At 44.3% G+C, this 18,916-nt stretch overlaps 1 protein-coding gene across 2 annotated transcripts in view; it reads right to left on the reverse strand.

The window, feature by feature from the left end:
• The window catches only part of AGMO (alkylglycerol monooxygenase), a 292,271-nt gene that overhangs the window by 163,474 nt on the left and 109,881 nt on the right, over positions 1-18,916 (reverse strand). For both annotated transcript variants that reach the window (XM_068235102.1, XM_068235103.1), the window contains exon 5: positions 2,192-2,287. In XM_068235102.1, coding sequence (XP_068091203.1) covers positions 2,192-2,287 — 96 coding nt within the window. The remainder of the gene's footprint in view (positions 1-2,191; positions 2,288-18,916) is intronic.

Here is an 18,916-nt window from a genome sequence, read left to right on the forward strand (position 1 = left end):
TCATGACACCTAACTGCCCCTGATATCATCCCTTCCTACCTTCACACCTAACTTTCAACTCCCTCTACAGTAACAGCCCCAACCAACATTAACCACTTCACCCCAAAGAGGTTTTTACCCTAATGGACAAGAGCGATTTCCACCATTTAGTGCTCATCCCTTTCATTTGCCAATAGCTTAATCACTACTAATCACAATCAATGATCTACATCTTGTTTTTCTCACCACCAATTGGGCTTTTTGGGGTTGATATTTGTTTTTAGTAATTACTTAATTTTCTAGGCATTGTAAAGGGAAAAACAAGGAAAAAATAAAAAAATACACTATTTCTCCAATTTCATCCCCTGTAGTTAATATAAACACTGCTACTGTGCATAAAACTCACACATTTTATCTGCCTATTTGTCCTGGTTATTACAAGATTTTAATAATGTTCCTTGTACAAAGTATGGTGACAATATATTCTTTGGAAATAAAGGCGTATTTTTTCTATGGTGTTTCTTTTTTTCACTATTTTCACATGCACGCGCGCGGGAATGCATGTGCATGCGCGGGAGCACGCACGTGCACGCGCACAGTGGCAGCAGCACTGTTTGACTTATAAAACCGTTCAGGAACCGTTAAGAGGCTCTAGCAGGATGTTTTTATAAGTCAGCTTGTCATTAAGTGGTTAAGGTACCCATATACACTATACACTTTGCACAATTTGACGTTAGAATTGACAAAAACGTATTTTTGGGCAGAAATTGTGTTTATCCACGGCTCCGCGGTTGGCCGTGGGTGTCATTTCATTATCATGATAGGTGATCTTGGTCATAATGATGATGATGTGTCAGTCGCAAGTCAATCAGCGCCGTGGTTGGATAGCGTATGGGTAGCTCCATCTGCTAATTGGACGCGGTGGTCTCGGAGGCGGGAGCATTGGGTCCAATTAGCAGACGGAGCAGAGAAATGAACAGCGGTGATTGGCTGTTCTGGAGCAGCGCCCCCGCGTGATTGGTGCATCAGAAAGTCTTCAGTGGCAGCGAGCAGATACATCCACCAGCTGTTCGTAAGATCTGCTTAGGTAGGACTGTTGTAGCATTACACTCCAGGCCGGGGCAGAGATGAAATCACTGGGGGACAAAATTGGACATGTGAGGGGGGGCGGGGGGAGGCAGAAGACAGGAACCGGGGGACACAGCAGGACATGAGGGGCGGGGGTCAGACCAACGATAAATAACGTTTTAAAGTTACTGCATATCCTTAAAACTATAAATACCGTTTTAAAAGATTTATCACTGTGCGCCATTTTTTCCCCATGCCAATTTTGACTGTACGCTACAGAAACACTGCCCTAATCTATATGTCTAATGGTGGCCATACATGGTACAATAAAAACGTTCAATATTTTTTTTTTTTCGATCAAGAAATTCGAACGATTATCCCGTTTTTTCTGGAAAAATGATCGGACATGCTGGAAAAATCTTTATATTCGATCTAATGGAATAATCGAACTAAATTATCTAATTGAAAAATTGTACCATGTATGGCCACCATTAGATAGATCTATATGTCTAAAATAGATAGACATATAGATTAGGGCAGTGTTTCTGTATGGTATTGGCAAAGGACCGGTTTGCTTTTTTTACTTTACTTAACTTAAACTTTATGAATACATCTTTATTTGATGTACAGAATTTAGAGCTTGGCCAGCTACAAACTCTAAACACACAAAAATAATATACAAAAACATTTCCGGACCCCACCTAGGCCATAACATGTATGAATTACGTCGAGATAATGAGAATTATCTGAATGCTGTGAGACATATCAATTGGTTAGAATTATCAGTCGGATCTTGCCCTGGTTCCACTCTTTTCAGATGTTGGCAGGGAACTCCATCTGAAACGCTGCGTCCGATCAGGGCGTAAGCGTTTACAAGATACAGACACGGGCCCACGCCAAGGAGGAAAAGGGGTTTGATATTAGACAGATTGAACAAAAGAATGTTATCTAATTGAGACCAACTGGCCTCATTGTTCCCCATAAACTTAGCAATATATTCAGGAAAAGGAGCAAAGCCGCCACATGGTTCTCTTTAAGGGAGTCAGACAGAGATTTTTCGTACGCCATAAATCAGATCTTAGCCCCTATTTCCAGGATAGTGCCCCGGGCAGGGAACGGCTCCGCGATAAGGAACGCTGCTCACCTCTGTGTGTATCCAGAATTGGTAGAGGAGATTGAACTGGACGTGGACGGCAAATATCGAAGGTGGGATAAAAAACGCCATCGGCCAGTAGAATATCTGAAAAACAAATAAATAAATAATAAATGCATACTTTTTTAAAGAGAATCTGTATTGAAGTAATGTTATATAAATAAACATATCAGCCTGTTCGGGGACATCTCCTAGCCCCCTCTGTGACATTTTCGTCGCTCTCCGCCGCAATATTGGCGATAAAATAACAGTTTTATAAACTGCTTTGTAAACAGTAAAGATGGCCACTGAAACAGGAAGTATACAGAAAAGAAACAGGATGTATACTGCCTTATGTTTGCATGAAGAGTTTTTTATTATTACACACTGAATGCAGACTTCAGACGTTATGTGCAAGTTTAGAAAAAGTTTTACCTTCTGCCACTGCGGCTCTGTGCCACTGAAGCGTGACAAGAATCCTCAGACTCCTTTATGAACACAGCTGTTTCTTCTGAGTTAGGAGTCTGGGCTCTGCACTTGTGTCTGAGTAACACATTGTCAGCATGTGACAGGCAGCTCCCTCCTCCCTCAGCCTCACAGACATGCTGAGACTGAGAGCAGGGACCTGTCTGTAAGTGAGAAATAAACAAAGCACACAGGAGTGAGCATGGAGGGGGCGTGCATAACTTGTCCCTATCACAGCAGAGGCAGCCCATTCCTCCCTGGGTCGACAAAGCTTGACAAAGAAAAGAAGATTAGATATATTACAGAGACAGTGCAACTAGAAAAAGCTGCAGTAATCCAGAACACAGATGTAGGATAGAAGAAATAAGGCTGGAAATGTTGTTACAGAGTCTCTTTAAAGAAATTACAAGGCACAAAGCATTATCAAGGAGTAATAAGCTTATTGACATAAGCCCGCTACCACTCTCCCCCACCAGAAGAGGTCACTGCTGAAAAAGGAGAGATGTATCTCTTGCCCCTAAGCAGCACTTGCTGTCTGTCACAGGGGCTTCTCTTCTGTTCTCCCCACACTGGGTGCTATGTTGGATGGGTTTCTGATTTACCTTCAGGCCCCCAATATACCTCATAGAAGCCTATAGGCACAGATGTCCTGGCACCCTAGACTTTGCCTGCCATGAACTTACAAACCCCCACCAAACTGCACCACAAGTGTGCTGGCTGTCCCCGCTGCCCATCAAATCTAGCTACTACAGGTGCCCTTTAGTATTAAAGTGGAATATAAACCCGCATTTCAACTTTGCTCTAAAACATTATTTACAGCATATTATATGCAACCAGCATTTTTTTTTTTACTAGACCAGCATTGGAAGGGTTACACACAAAGCTTTAAAGTTCCTGGAGAGAACTGCTCCCCACAGCCGAAGTTTAGATAGATACATTTAAGTAAACACAATGTAACAAGTGAGGAATGTGACTCACTCTCTCTGTGTGTCCGGGAGCTCCTGCACAGTCAGAGTGTAGTAAACATTCCACACTTGTTACATTGTGTTTACTTAAATGTATCTATCTAAACTTCGGATGCGGCAGCATTTTTCTCCACGGAACTTTAAAGCTCTGTGTGTAACCCTTCCAATGCTGGTCTAGTAAAAAAAAAAATGCTGGTTGCATATAATATGCTGTAAATAATGTTTTAGAGCAAAGTTGAAATGCAGGGTTATATTCCGCTTTAAGTAGCCAGAGGTACCCTCAGTATTAAGTAGCTAGAGGTGCCCCTGACTGAAGGGAGATCTCATCAGTGGAATGCCGGGAGCTGGGTGACTAACCTCTCATTTACACTCCCATCAGGACTCTGTATAGTTAAGAAGGGGGAGAGGCGCTTGTGGAGGTGATTGAGCTGCCTTTACATCATTAGGTGCCTGTAGGCACTTGCCTACAGTGCCTTAAAATAAATACCACCAATAGTATTGAATGAAATCATGGGAGCCCTGATATGGAGTGAAAGGAAAATAGTCCCTGTTTATTTTCGCATTAGCAAGCCCATTTCAAATATGACCCTTATTTTTGAGAATGAAAATTCAAATGTTCGCCTTACTTTCTTTTAAAGAGGAGCTGTTAGGTAAAGGGTCTCAGAGAAAATAAACACATATATCAGTAGCTAAATATAGGCTGTACTTACATTACATATGCATTTCACTGTCCACGTTTGGATTTCACAGAATTTGTATATAGTATTTGCAGAGATTGATGCTCCTGACAGCTCATGGCAGGCTCCATGTTTGTCTGTCTCCTATGAAGCCAATTGTGTCGTCATGTCCTCCCTGCTTCCTGATCACAGAAAAGCTCGTACTGAATAACACTAGTTTGCAGTGAATATTAATTAGCTATGTGGCTAGGAACAATAGCGGACTCATGCAGTGTACTCTGCCTGGAGATTTATCAGTGCTGTGCGCTGGACTGAGTTACATGCTATTGTTACTTGACCCTGTAACTTCTCATTAGCAGCCGAGGGGAGGGCCCCAGAATGCTTTGCAGTATGGTTTGCGGCTTGCGTCCTCTTAAGAGCTTGGGTCTAACAGCTTTGCTGATAAGCACACATCAAATGAAAGAGAGAATTTTATCTTCACTATTGCCTTTTTGGCTTCCGTCTAAACTGTTTAACACAGGAGAATAGAGGTTTAAATTAGCTTCTGCAGCCTGACAGTTACTCTTTAATCGCTTTCAGTGTTCATATATTTTTGAAATTGAAAATAGCATTTTTGATGGGAAATCTACTTTGGGGAATAATCAAGCTCAACACTACTCTGAATAAGTTTATTGGCTGATTCTGCCGGCTGAACCGGTCCTACCCGTATACGTGTACCTGAGATCAGGTGTCAGTGATGTTATTTGACACCATAAGCTATTTTCTAGAACATATATTTTTAGGGAATCTGATTAAGCAGTCTTCAGGACCACAAAATGCAAATCCAGCTGTCATGAGTTTACCAATTTATCTGTGGTGTATTTCGTTATTATGTGCTGTGGGCAGAGCCGGGACAAGGTCCTCCAGCACCCAAGCCTGAGACACCAAAGTGCGCCCCTCCATCCCTCCCACCCCAGCCGTCACACACTAATTGCTATTAGACTGAGAGGCCCCCCAGGGCCCCCAACACCCTAATCTCTAGTTATCTGGCTTTCACATGGCTGTCACTGCCATGTATCTCCTTTTCTTATTTCTCTTTGCTTCAAACACAATATGGGAATGATAGCTGAGAGACTTGTATGCCCCCTCCTACACTGTGCCCTGAGGCTGGAGCCTCTCTCATCTCTGCCTCGGCCCCGCCCTGCGCCCTCAGAGGCAAACCCAGGATTTTCAAGGGGGGAGGGATTCCTGAAAGATCTCCCTCAGCCACGCACAATACAGTATAATAATACGGTAGGTCATCATGTTGGGTACACATAATCCAATTTCCCGATCAACCAACAACGGGATTAATCAGGAGCAGTTTGGATACAGATAATAATGAGGACAGTCGACATTGGTAATGAAGGGGAAAGTGAAGCATTCACACAGTAGGGCACAGGTTTGTGCTCATACCTGACTCTGTTAAATTCCCCAAAGCTGCTCCATGCTCTGTACACACCCTGCTGCTCCATCCAAAGTCAATTGTAGCAGGGAAAGAAAGGAGACAGTGCTGTGAGCTGCAGGATGCCTGCAGATTTTCTGGTGTCTCAGCTTGTGCCTGTCCCCAGACACTGCACCGGCCCTGGTCTGAGGGGGGATTCGGGGCAGCTGTAATCCCCCCCTGCATTTGCCTATGGGGCCCACCTCCTACACTGCGCCCTGAGGCTGAAGTCTCTCTCGTCTATGCCTCGGCCCCGCCCCTCCTCCTATACTGCGCCCTGAGGCCGGAGCCTCTCTCGTCTCTGCCTCGGTCCCGCGCCTTGGCCGGGCCCTGGCTGTGGGTGCCCTGCCCTGAGTGCCAGTATGGGTACAGACTGCAGAACATAACCACGTGTGATCAGTGATGATCGTATCAACTAATTACGACGATTACGCAAAATGTCACGTATATTTTCACAGTTACGCCTACACATAATTACAATTGTTAATTCAAGTGACTCTGTATAAACATTCGTAATTACGCATGAATTTACGCGTAATTTACGGGTAATTTTGTACTGAATTTGGCGGTGAATAGCAAAACCCCCATACATACTATTGCTACCAAAATTTCCACATGTTAAGAAGGATAGTGGGTACAAGTCAAAAACAGAATTTTTCAAAAAGACCTTGTAGTTTTTAAAAAAAAATTGATTTCAAAAACCATTTTTCTTTGTATTTTTAAAATCTATTTTCTCAAAAACGACAAGGTCTTTTAAAACAAATTATTTTTTTTTGGCTGTACCTTCTATTCTCATGAACATATGTAGCAATTTTAGTATGCATAGGGGCTTTGGCATTCACTGCCAAATTTGGTGTGTAAATTACGCGTAAATTCATGCGAAAATTAGGAATGCTTACAATTTCATACAAAATGAATTACGCTTTTCCCCTAAATTTAGCATTACCATTACGATGTGTAATTGCGAATTACAATGCGTAATTGCACATAGGTGTAATTTCTGCTCATCCCTATGTGTAATACAGCGGGGGCGGGACTTCCAGGAGGGAGCGGTGTTGCTTGCAGCTGGTAAGTAAACTCATTTATCGACTATAGCTATAGGTACGCCAATGTGGAACACTCAGGTTACAGCAGAGCTGCAAGTTTCCGAGGCTCACTGGCACTTTACACTTCCCATATAGTTTTAAAATGAGAATTCCTTCGCCTCTAGGCCTTTCTGATCTTTTGTCATGGCCAAGAACTAAAAAAAAAGTTCATACTTCCTTTCCAAAGTTGGCACACACCCCATGGAAAAAATAATGGGGAACTCAATCCTGCAGTATCTACCGACCCTTTACAATAACGTAAAGTACATCCAGGTGTCAATCTGGGGAAACAGATCTGGTTATCGTAGACTGACGGTAATACCGCACATCCCCTTTTTAATGCAAAGGTGATGGAAATAATGAAGCCAGGTATGCAGAGATGAGGTTGAGGTGTGATCCTTGCTTTACCACATCAGATCTCACACTCCAGGTCCACGGAAAGCCTTCCTCTTGAGGGGGCATGGGTGCTAAATGTGCCGTATTTTACGTGGAGCGCTAGTTGGGATAATGAGCTGCAGGTGGTCCCAACCTGCAATGTTTTTTTCTCTCCTAACATTTGGTCGGCCTTAACTGGCTTTTCGGCTGCATTGTGCTTCTCCAATTTATATGATTTGCAAAGTATCTCAGCCGCTTTCAGGTGTTCCCGTTCTTTCCTGAAACACAAGACGATGTCGAGGAGAACGGCAGGAGTTTATCCACAAATCAAAACCCATTAAGATCTCGTCGTTCCTAAATTCCTAGTTTTACTAGGAGTGAAAGTCAGCGAGTTCTGTAGCCAACCACGGTCAGCCTGGTCCTTTTTTTTTAGGTGTCTCTTTTGTAAAGAAATATGATGTTTGTTAAAAAGGGAAAGGAGCAAGTCAGACCCCAGAATTTGTCACTTGTAGGCAACGACCTGAGGTCTGATATTTATACCTTAGATGATGGAATTAAAGAAAAAAAAATAGGGGTGCCAAGAGCTTAGACTGGAAACCTTTCAGAGCTATCATTTCATCAGATCGGGATTTGCAGAACTTTGGCCATCTTGGTGTATAGAAAATGTTTGTTCTATAGCTACTATACACTACCAAGGAAACCAATCTGGTAAATTTTCTTTAAGGCCAGAGCCCACTGATGCAGTTGTGTCCGCTTTTCAGCTACATCTCAATGTTATAGATGCTGAAATGCGGAACGAAGCGGACACAACAGCGTTAGTAGGCTCAGGCCCTCTGTAGATTAGACATTAGATTTTATGCCGAAAATATTGAATCCTGTTTACAATAAAAAAGGAGGACACTTCAATCTGTGTTTGTTCATGTTGTTGGTTGTTTTTTTGGGGGAAATTGTCAAGGAAAGGGAGTCACCCTGCCCATACCTCATGTGCACTTGATAAAGGCCACACTAGGCCAAAATGTTGTGCACTTTGCTGCTATGATACAATAAATAAGTGATACTATAAATCCAAGTAGAGACCTGGTCACTCTTTTCCTTGACATTGTATTTATACAGCTTTCTGGATTAAGGTGTGGACTGATTGACCCCTAGGACTTAGAAACTGGATGAAGAGGCGTATGCTTCGACAATCCTTAGAAGCTGACAGCTGGACCCTGGAGAGGAGTTGGACAGGAGCTGCAGCGAGGGACGCAAATGACTTCTAGGGCCTGGAAAATGCCCTAGGTAAGTAAAACGACATTTATTTTGTGGCCTCAGAAGTCCTTTAAGGCTCAGTTCCCGTTGATTTGAATTGCTTTTGGCCAACCAAAGTGGACAGTGCATTGTCCGCTCCAGTGGTGGATTGTGGTCCGGTTGGAAATGCACCTGGAAAAATCATGCAGGTCGGAGCTACAGGGAATCCATTTGATTGGCAGTTTTTATCATCCGTTACAATCTGAGCCTTAGTTAGTTGGAGGAATGAAGGGGGGGGGCTGTTAAGGTAGACATACACTGGTCGATTTGCCATCAGATTGAACCAACAGATAGATCCCTCTCTGATTGAATCTGATCAGAGAGGGATCGTATGGCTGCCTTTACTGCAAACAGATTGTGAATCGATTTCAGCCTGAAACCGATTCACCATCTGCTGAGCTGCCGCTGTCGCCTTTCCCTCCCCCCCCCCCGCATACATTACCTGAAGCCTGGTCCCAGGCATCTTCTCCGTGTATAACTTTCTGTCACTCCAGTGACAGCGGATGTTCAAATAGAGCGCCCTCTATTTTTACTTCCGCTGTCGCTGCAGTGACACAGGAAGTTATACACGGATGCCGCTGGATGTCGTGATGCGGAAGGTGATGCGGAGAAGATGCCGGGAGCCAGCTTCATGTAATGTATACCTGCGTCGATCGTACGCCGCTAGCGATGCGCTCCCTACCCGCGGGCGATCGACGGTAATTTCCCGCACAGATCGATCGACGGGACCGATCTATTTCGGGACGAAAAAAATCGAAATTTAGCGTTTAGCGTGAACGATGTGACAGCAGATTCGATCCCAGTGATCGAATCTGCTGTCGATTGGCGGGTAATCGGCCTAGTGTATGGCCAGCTTTAAAGCTTCAATTTAAAAAAAAAATGATAAAGAGATTGGAGGTGAGATGAGGGTGATAAAGTCACCTCTGCCAATGCACGGAAAGCCAACATAATATATCTCGTAACTTAAGCCATGCATACGCTTTTCTTACATTTTTTTTTTCTCTCGCAAAAACGGGGCACTTCAGGTTGAGTTAAATTTAGTGTAATTTTCTGCCATTCGCTCATCTCTGGTATGAAGGATGTGACAGTTCTGGAATTTTTGGCAGGTTTTCATTAAAAAAGAAAGGGGAAAAAAAAACCCTTTCTGCTCTCACACCTTCAACCAAACGTGGATCCAGCCAGCCCCACCCTCCTCACATACACAGCGCCGTACAGGAAAGCACCGCCCGGCCGCCAATCCTTACTGAATCGCGGTTCCGCAGCTGCGGACGGAGGTGCTGCGAGTTGCCGTGGATGGAAATTTAATAAACGTTATGGAATGAGAAGCATTTTTAAAGCTTTTAGAGTGAGCCTATTAACAAGAGCGACGTGCTCTAAACATCTGGACACTTCCAAACGCAAAGAGGGCTACGCCAAAATCCTCCCAGATTCATTCTGACCTGGATGCCAACGTGAGGAGGAAGTATTACTATTAGCAAAGAGATACAGCTGATTTAAAACACAAACAAAAAAACATGATATTGTTTGCATAGGGAAAAACATTTTTACATTTGTTTTACTGGAAACAAATTCAATACTGGAACCCACTGCTGCATTTTTTTGAGCTTTTAGGGAGCGCAATCACTTCCCTAAACGCTCTGCCAATGTAAAAGGATGGGACAGATTCCACTAGAGTGATTGCGATTAGGGAAATCGCATTCGCAGGACATGCAGTATTTGGGGAGCGTTTCCATTCTAATGTATTGTATAGGAGGAGGGAAATCGCTCCCAAATTTGCCTGCACAGCGCTATCAGAAATCTCTAGCAATTGCAATAGCGCTTTCTAGTGGGTCCCAGGCCTAAGGCTGCGCACACACTCTAGTCAGATCTGAAACATGTATGGTCACAATGGACCTGATGTTTGATTTTATCAGAACCGTGTTAGTGATCAGCAGAAATTACGCCAGTACGTAATTACGCATTTGTAAGCAAAGTTTCGGGGAAAATCGTAATTAATTTCGGGCAGCACGGTGGCGTAGTGGTTAGCGCTCTCGCCTTGCAGCGCTGGGTCCCTGGTTCGAATCCCAGCCAGGGCACTATCTGCAAAGAGTTTGTATGTTCTCTCCGTGTCTGTGTGGGTTTCCTCCGGGCACTCCAGTTTCCTCCCACACTCCAAAAACATACGGATAAGTTAATTGGCTCCCCCTAAAATTGGCCCTAGACTACAGTACTTACACTACATAATATAGACATATGGCAATGGTAGGGATTAGATTGTGAGCTCCTTTGAGGGACAGTTAGTGAAAAGATCTAAATATATATACACTGTGCAGCGCTGCGTAATATGTTGGCGCTATATAAATACTAAATAATAATAATAATAATAATAATATGTAATTGTAAAAATTCATAAGTTCGCATGATTTTTTTCACAGCACTTTTGCATTTTGTGCCGACTTTAATGGTGAATAATAAGGCCCAAATACATGCCATTGCTACTAAAATTGCTGCATATGTTAAAGAGAAACTCCGACCAAGAATTGAACTTTATCCCAATCAGTAGCTGATATCCCCTTTTACATGAGAAATATGTTCTTTTTCACAAACAGACAATCAGGGGGCGCTGTATGGCTGATATTGTGGTGAAACCCCTCCCACAAGAAACTCTGAGGACCGTGGTACTCCTGGCAGTTTCCTGTCTGTGAACCTTGTTGCATTGTTGGAAATAGCTGTTTACAGCTGTTTCCAACTGCCAAAACAGCGAGCAGCAGCTACATCACCTGCCAGCAGTAAAAATGTCACCATGTAATAAATGTCAGAATGTAAATCAGGGATTTAAAAGATTTTACAATGGGCAAACACTGATTAAATCATTTATACATAATTATTGTAAAAATGAAGCACTTTTTTTTTATTACATTATTTTCACTGGAGTTCCTCTTTAAGGAGAACAGTGGGCGCAAGTAAAAAAACAAATTTTTCAAAAAGACCTTGTAGTTTTTCAGAAAATCGATTTTAAAAATGCAAAACATTTTTCTTTGCATTGTTAAAAATCGATTTTTTTTTTCAAAAACTAAAAGGTCTTTTTGAAAATCTGTTATTGTGAAAAAAAAATGGTAAAACGCAACAAGTCTGCGCTCGCACATGCGCAGTATGGATGTGCCTGTCTTCAAAATCACTTGGGGGCGTGAGCGTTTCCGAAGGGTCTCAAAGGTGCGGAAATTTCATTGGGGGACAGTGTTGAGATGAGGGGATGGAAAGAGGACTGAGAAGGCTCAGAACCTTCCCTCTACATAGCTGAGTATCTATTTTTTGTTTTTGTTTAAATTGCTTTAAAGTGAACCAGAGACGAAGCACCCTTGTGTATTTTACCATATATATCAGTAAGAACATTAGAGAAAACACTTACCCTGCTCTCTGTTTCATCCTCACTGCTAAAAGTGTCTGTTATCAGCTGTGATAAGAATCCCTGACTGAGCATTCAGTCTGGCTTTGCAGGGAATAATTATAGCTGAGTCATTATAGCAGAGCTACAAGGGGGCAGGCTTGGGCTTGAAAAGACACCAGAGATGACAGACTCAGCTATAATCTTTCCGTAGCAAAGCTAGACTGAGTGCTCAGTCGGGGATTCTCATCATAGGTGATAACAGTCATATTAAACAGAGAACAATGAAACAAAGAGCAGATTAGGTGTTTACTGTCATGTTCCCACTGATGTATAAGGTACAATACAAGAGGGTGCTTCATCTCTGGTTCTCTTTAAGGCCCCTTTTTTACTTGCAGATGAAACCTGCGTTGCATTTCCCTATTTTACCACAAGGGGCCGCAAAAACAATGGAGGTCTATGGAGACTTTCACAGTTTTTGCGGTCTGTTCCGGTGTGCCGGACCTATCCAATCCAATGCAAGGGCTGCAGGGCGTTCCGGCTGCAGGGCTCAACGCACGGAGTGTGGGGCTATGGATGTCTATGGGCAACGCATGTAGTGTAAGCGATGGAGCGCGGCCTGGGCCGGATTTACCATAAGGCAGGGTTGGCCTGTGCCTACAGGCTCCTAAGGATGGAAAGGCGGCTCACTGTGCAGAGTCCCGAGGAGAGCGTAAATGAGAGGTTACTCTCCCAGCTCTCGACATTCCTCTAGCTACCTAATACTGAGGGTACGTCTGGCTACGTAATACTAAGGGGCACCTGTAGCGACCTATGACAGGCAAGGGGAGTAAGGGAGGAGTGACAGCTGGGCCAGCCAGCACACTTGTGGTGTGGCTCGACGGGGTTTTGTAGGTTCGTGGAGGGTGAAGCCTGGGGTGCCAAGACGTCTGTGCCTATAGGCTGCTGTGATGTCAATCTGGGCTTGACGTGGTGCATTGCGGCACACATACATGGACCGGCGGGAATCCCAGTGACGTAGTTCCTGCCCAGCAGTAAGTACGTCACTGAGTGGGGGGCGGCGCTATGCATGTGACCCTGTCAGCGCACCCTGCTGCAGGGTCATATGAGTAAAATCTTTTGCGTTGCGATGGGAGCAGGAACATCACCCCGCAATGCAAAAAATAAGTGTAAAACCGCAATGCCGGGATTCTGCCCCTTATCAATACCCAGGGCCGGATTTACCATAAGGCACTGTAGGCCCATGCCTACAGGCGCCTTATTATGGAAAGGCGGCTCACTTCCCTCCCTGAGTGCCTCCCTCCCTCCTTCCCTATACAGAGTCCTGATGGGAGTGTACATGAGAGGTTACTCACCCTGCTCTCATCTTTCCACTGATGAGATCTCCCTTCAGTCAGGGGCACCTCTAGCTACTTCATACTGAGGGTACCTCTAGCTACTTAATATTGAGGGTACTTTTGCCTGCCTTATACTAAGGGACACCTGTAGCTACCTATGATGGGCAAGGGAAAACTAAGGGGGAAGTGACAGTTGGGACAGTGAACACACTTGCAGTACGGTTCGGCGAGGTTTGTAGGCCCATAGAGTGCCTACAGTCAAAGGTGCCAGGACATCTGTGCCTCTAGGCTCCTGTGAGGTAAACCTGGGCCTGTCTATACCTGTATACAGCGGAGTTTGCGTACATGCATACCGACATCGGATCAGTGAATAATGGCACACAGCGCCTATGCATAAAAATGGCGCCGCATTAAAAAGATACGCTTATCGCTATTTATCGTTAGTACTGCATAATAATGGCGCACAGGGGAAAAAGAAGAAAAACGGCACACAGAAACGTTATTTATCAATAGCGCCCTACATAAGCCAAATTCCAGATGTTATTTAACTGCAAAACGGTGAATGGATTTAATGTAACACTGTCAAGGTTAGGGTTAGGCACCACCAGGGGGGGTCTTAGGGTTAGGCACCACCAGGGGGGGTGTTAGGGTTAGGCACCACCAGGAGGGGTGTTAGGGTTAGGCACCACCAGGAGGGTGGTTAGGGTAAGGCACCACCAGGAGGGTGGTTAGGGTAAGGCACCACCAGGGGGGTGGTTAGGGTTAGGCACCACCAGGGGGTGGTTAGGGTTAGGCACCACCAGGGGAGTGGTTAGGGTAAGGCACCACCAGGAGGGTGGTTAGGGTAAGGCACCACCAGGAGGGTGGTTAGGGTAAGGCACCACCAGGAGGGTGGTTAGGGTTAGGCACCACCAGGGGGGTGGTTAGGGTTAGGCACCACCAGGGGGGTGGTTAGGGTTAGGCACCACCAGGAGGGTGGTTAGGGTTAGGCACCAACAGGAGGGTGGTTAGGGTTAGGCACCACCAGGGGGGTGGTTAGGGTTAGGCACCACCAGGGGGGTGGTTAGGGTTAGGCACCACCAGGGGGGTGGTTAGGGTTAGGCACCACCAGGGGGGTCTTAGGGTTAGGCACCACCAGGGGGAGTCTTAGGGTTAGGCACCACCAGGGGGGGTGTTAGGGTAAGGCACCACCAGGGGGGTCTTAGGGTTAGGCACCACCAGGGGGGTCTTAGGGTTAGGCACCACCAGGGAGGTCTTAGGGTTAGGCACCACCAGGGAGGTCTTAGGGTTAGGCACCACCAGGGGGGTGGTTAGGGTTAGGCACCACCAGGGGGGTCTTAGGGTTAGGCACCACCAGGGGGGTGGTTAGGGTTAGGCACCACCAGGGGGTGGTTAGGGTTAGGCACCACCAGGGGGGTGGTTAGGGTTAGGCACCACCAGGGGGGTCTTAGGGTTAGGCACCACCAGAGGGTCTTAGGGTTAGGCACCACCAGGGGGGTGGTTAGGGTTAGGCACCACCAGGGGGGTGGTTAGGGTTAGGCACCACCAGGGGGGTGGTTAGGGTTAGGCACCACCAGGGGGTGGTTAGGGTTAGGCACCACCAGGGGGTGGTTAGGTTAGGCACCACCAGGGGGATCTTAGGGTTAGGCACCACCAGGGGGGTCTTAGGGTTAGGCACCACCAGGGAAGTGGTTAGGGTTAGGCACCACCAGGGAAGTGGTTAGGGTTAGGCACCACCAGGGGAGTCTAGGGGTTAGGGATAGGTACAGGGAGAGTTCTGTGTGTTAACGCTAAATAACGATAAGGCTTTAACGTTAAATAGCGATAAGCGACAAACGGATTAGCGGCAACACCGCGTGCCATTATTCGCAGGCGCCATTTTCAGATGGATCCGTACAGACTGCTGATTATGGAGGAAGAGAAGTGTTTGCAACTAACAGACTGCTAAGGAAACTGAGGACAGCAGTCATGGAAAAATCACCCTATCGGTTGGGGTCACTTTGGGGGATGGTTTGGCTCACTCATAAATAATTGTATCTTGGAAAGAGATTGAACACCACTTTAGATCCGAGGTGTAAACAGTTTGCATATAATCCGGTGGTTAGGTTAAGCCGCGGTGGCACGGTTACTCTCGTGGTACGCCAGGCTTGCAGTCGCTGCAGGCCTGGCAGCAATGCCCTGGCAGCCTCTCCAGGCAGTGCCAGCCCCGTAAAGACGTATTTTCCTCTTTTATACCCCAGCACGGTCCAGCTGACCTTATGGATTTCTCCGGCACCTGCTGCAACACAAACTGTCACAGGCCATAAGGGATGCCGATCGCTCCAAGGCCGCCGCTCTGCGACGCTCAGATATTTGTCTTGGCACTCGCGAGGCAACAGGTGGAATCAAGTACAGCTCAGCTTGTTTACGCTTTGCTTAAAGAGATATGCTGTGCTAAGCGGTCTGTGCTCGGGGGAGAAATTACTTTTAAAAATAGAACATAATTTTGCAGTCAGATAAGGTGACACTGCCAGGGATCGGCCAGGGCATAGATCTCTGCACAAGACGGGAGCCAGATAAAGTGGACCTGAACTCTTTGCACAGGACAGAAGTAAAAGCTGGAGAAGTGCACCCTGTATGTATTTAGAGAGTTTAGTCTGTATAATTACCTTCAGACTTAAAGAGACACTGAAGCGGGAAAAAAAAAATGATATAATGAATTGGTTGTGTACTATGAATAATTACTAGAAGATTAGCAGCAAAGAAAATATTCTCATATTTTTATGTTCAGGTATATAGTGTTTTTTCTAACATTGCATCATTCTCTAATATGTGCAGATTACACAACACTCAGCATTCAAAATGATTCCTTCAGAGCAGTCTGTGAACTAATGACCTCTCCTCTAGCAGAGAAAAATAAAACAGTTGAGATAATAAAAGTCAGATAACAGTCCTCTCCAGGACTTTGAAAGTGGTAGAGCTTAATGGCTTTTTTGCATAGAGATAACAACTGGAGTTTCTTAACTCTTCCTGTACTAAAAACAATTAGACTGATGTGTCTGATCTTAATGTTTTATTTCTTAGCTGTACTACACATACAAATCATAATATCATAATTTTTTTTTCCGCTTCAGTGTCTCTTTAACCACTTAAGGACTGCAGTCATAAAACCCCTTAAGGACCAGAGCCTTTTTTTCCATTCGGACCACTGCAGCTTTCACGGTTTATTGCTCAGTCATACAACCTACCACCTAAATGAATTTTACCTCCTTTTCTTGTCACTAATACAGCTTTCTTTCGGTGCTATTTGATTGCTGCTGCGAGTTTTACTTTTTATTATATTCATCAAAAAAGACATGAATTTTGTCAAAAAAATGACTTTTTTAACTTTCTGTGCTGACATTTTTCAAATAAAGTAAAATTTCCTATACATTTGAGCGCGAAAGTTATTCTGCTACATGTCTTTGATAAAAAAAAAAACATTCAGTGTATATTTATTGGATTGGGTAAAAGTTATAGCGTTTACAAACTATGGTGCCAAAAGTGAATTTTCCCATTTTCAAGCATCTCTGACTTTTCTGCGCACCTGTCAGGTTTCATGAGGGGCTAAAATTCCAGGATAGTACAAATCCCCCCCAAATGACCCCATTTTGGAAAGAAGACATCCCAAAGTATTCAGTGAGAGGCATGGTGAGTTCATAGAAGATTTTATTTTTTGTCACAAGTTAGCGGAAAATGACACTTTGTAACAAAAAAAAAAAAAAAAAAAAGTTTCCATTTCTTCTAACTTGCGACAAAAAAAAAATGAAATCTGCCACGGACTCACTATGCTACTCTCTGAATACCTTGAAGTGACTACTTTCCAAAATGGGGTCATTTGTGGGGTGTGTTCACTGTCCTGGCATTTTGGGGGGTGCCTAATTGTAAGCACCCCTGTAAAGCCTAAAGATGCTCATTGGACTTTGGGCCCCTTAGCGCAGTTAGGCTGCAAAAAAGTGCCACACATGTGGTATTGCCGTACTCAGGAGAAGTAGTATAATGTGTTTTGGGGTGTATTTTTACACATACCCATGCTGGGTGGGAGAAATATCTCCGTAAATGACAATTGTTTTATTTTTTTTACACACAATTGTCAATTTATAGAGATATTTCTCCCACTCAGCATGGGTATGTGGAAAAATACACCCCAAAACACATTATACTACTTCTCCTGAGTACGGCGATACCACATGTGTGGCACTTTTTTGCACCCTAACTGCGCTAAGGGGCCCAAAGTCCAATGAGTACCTTTAGGATTTCACAGGTCATTTTGAGAAATTTCGTTTCAAGACTGCTCCTCACGGTTTAGGGCCCCTAAAATGCCAGGACAGTATAGGAATCCCACAAATTACCCCATTTTAGAAAGAAGACACCCCAAGGTATTCCATTAGGAGGATGGTGAGTTCATAGAAGATTTTTTTTTTTTGTCACAAGTTAGCGGAAATTGATTTGAATTGTTTTTTTTTCACAAAGTGTCATTTTCTGCTAACTTGTGACAAAAATAAAATCTTCTATGAACTCACCATACTCCTAACGGAATACCTTGGGGTGTCTTCTTTCTAAAATGGGGTCATTTGTGGGGTTCCTATACTGCCCTGGCATTTTAGGGGCCCTAAACCGTGAGGAGTAGTCTTGAAACCAAATGTCGCAAAATGACCTGTGAAATCCTAAAGGTACTCATTGGACTTTGGGCCCCTTAGCGCACTTAGGGTGCAAAAAAGTGCCACACATGTGGTACCGCCGTACTCAGGAGAAGTAGTATAATGTGTTTTGGGGTGTATTTTTACACATACAGATGCTAGGTGGGAGAAATATCTCTGTAAATGACAATTATTTGATTTTTTTTACACACAATTGTCCATTTACAGAGAGATTTCTCCCACCCAGCATGGGTATGTATAAAAATACACCTCAAAACACATTATACTACTTCTTCTGAGTACGGCGATACCACATGTGTGACACTTTTTTGCAACCTAGGTGCGCTAAGGGGCCTAACGTCCTATTCACAGGTCATTTTGAGGCATTTGGATTCTAGACTACTCCTCACGGTTTAGGGCCCCTAAAATGCCAGGGCAGTATAGGAACCTCACAAGTGACCCCATTTTAGAAAGAAGACACCCCAAGGTATTCCGTTAGGGGTATGGTGAGTTCATAGAAGATTTTTTTTTTGTCACAAGTTAGCGGAAAATGACACTTTGTGAAAAAAAAAACAATACATATCAATTTCCGCTAACTTGTGACAAAAAATAAAATCTTCTATGAACTCACCATACTCCTAACGGAATACCTTGGGGTGTCTTCTTTCTAGAATGGGGTCATTTGTGGGGTTCCAATACTGCCCTGGCATTTTAGGGGCCCTAAACCGTGAGGAGTAGTCTTGAACCCAAATGTCTCAAAATGACCTGTGAAATCCTAAAGGTACTCATTGGACTTTGGGCCCCTTAGCACAGTTAGGCTGCAAAAAAGTGTCACACGTGGTATCGCCGTACTCAGAAGAAGTAGTATAATGTGTTTTGTGGTGTATTTTTACATATAACCATGCTGGGTGGGAGAAATATCTCTGTAAATGACACATTTTTGATTTTTTTTACACACAATTGTCCATTTACAGAGAGATTTCTCCCACCCAGCATGGGTATGTGTAAAAATACACCACAAAACACATTATACTACTTCTCCTGAGTATGGCGATACTA

The sequence above is a fragment of the Hyperolius riggenbachi genome, chromosome 5 (assembly GCF_040937935.1).
Source record: "Hyperolius riggenbachi isolate aHypRig1 chromosome 5, aHypRig1.pri, whole genome shotgun sequence".
Taxonomy (NCBI): domain Eukaryota; kingdom Metazoa; phylum Chordata; class Amphibia; order Anura; family Hyperoliidae; genus Hyperolius; species Hyperolius riggenbachi.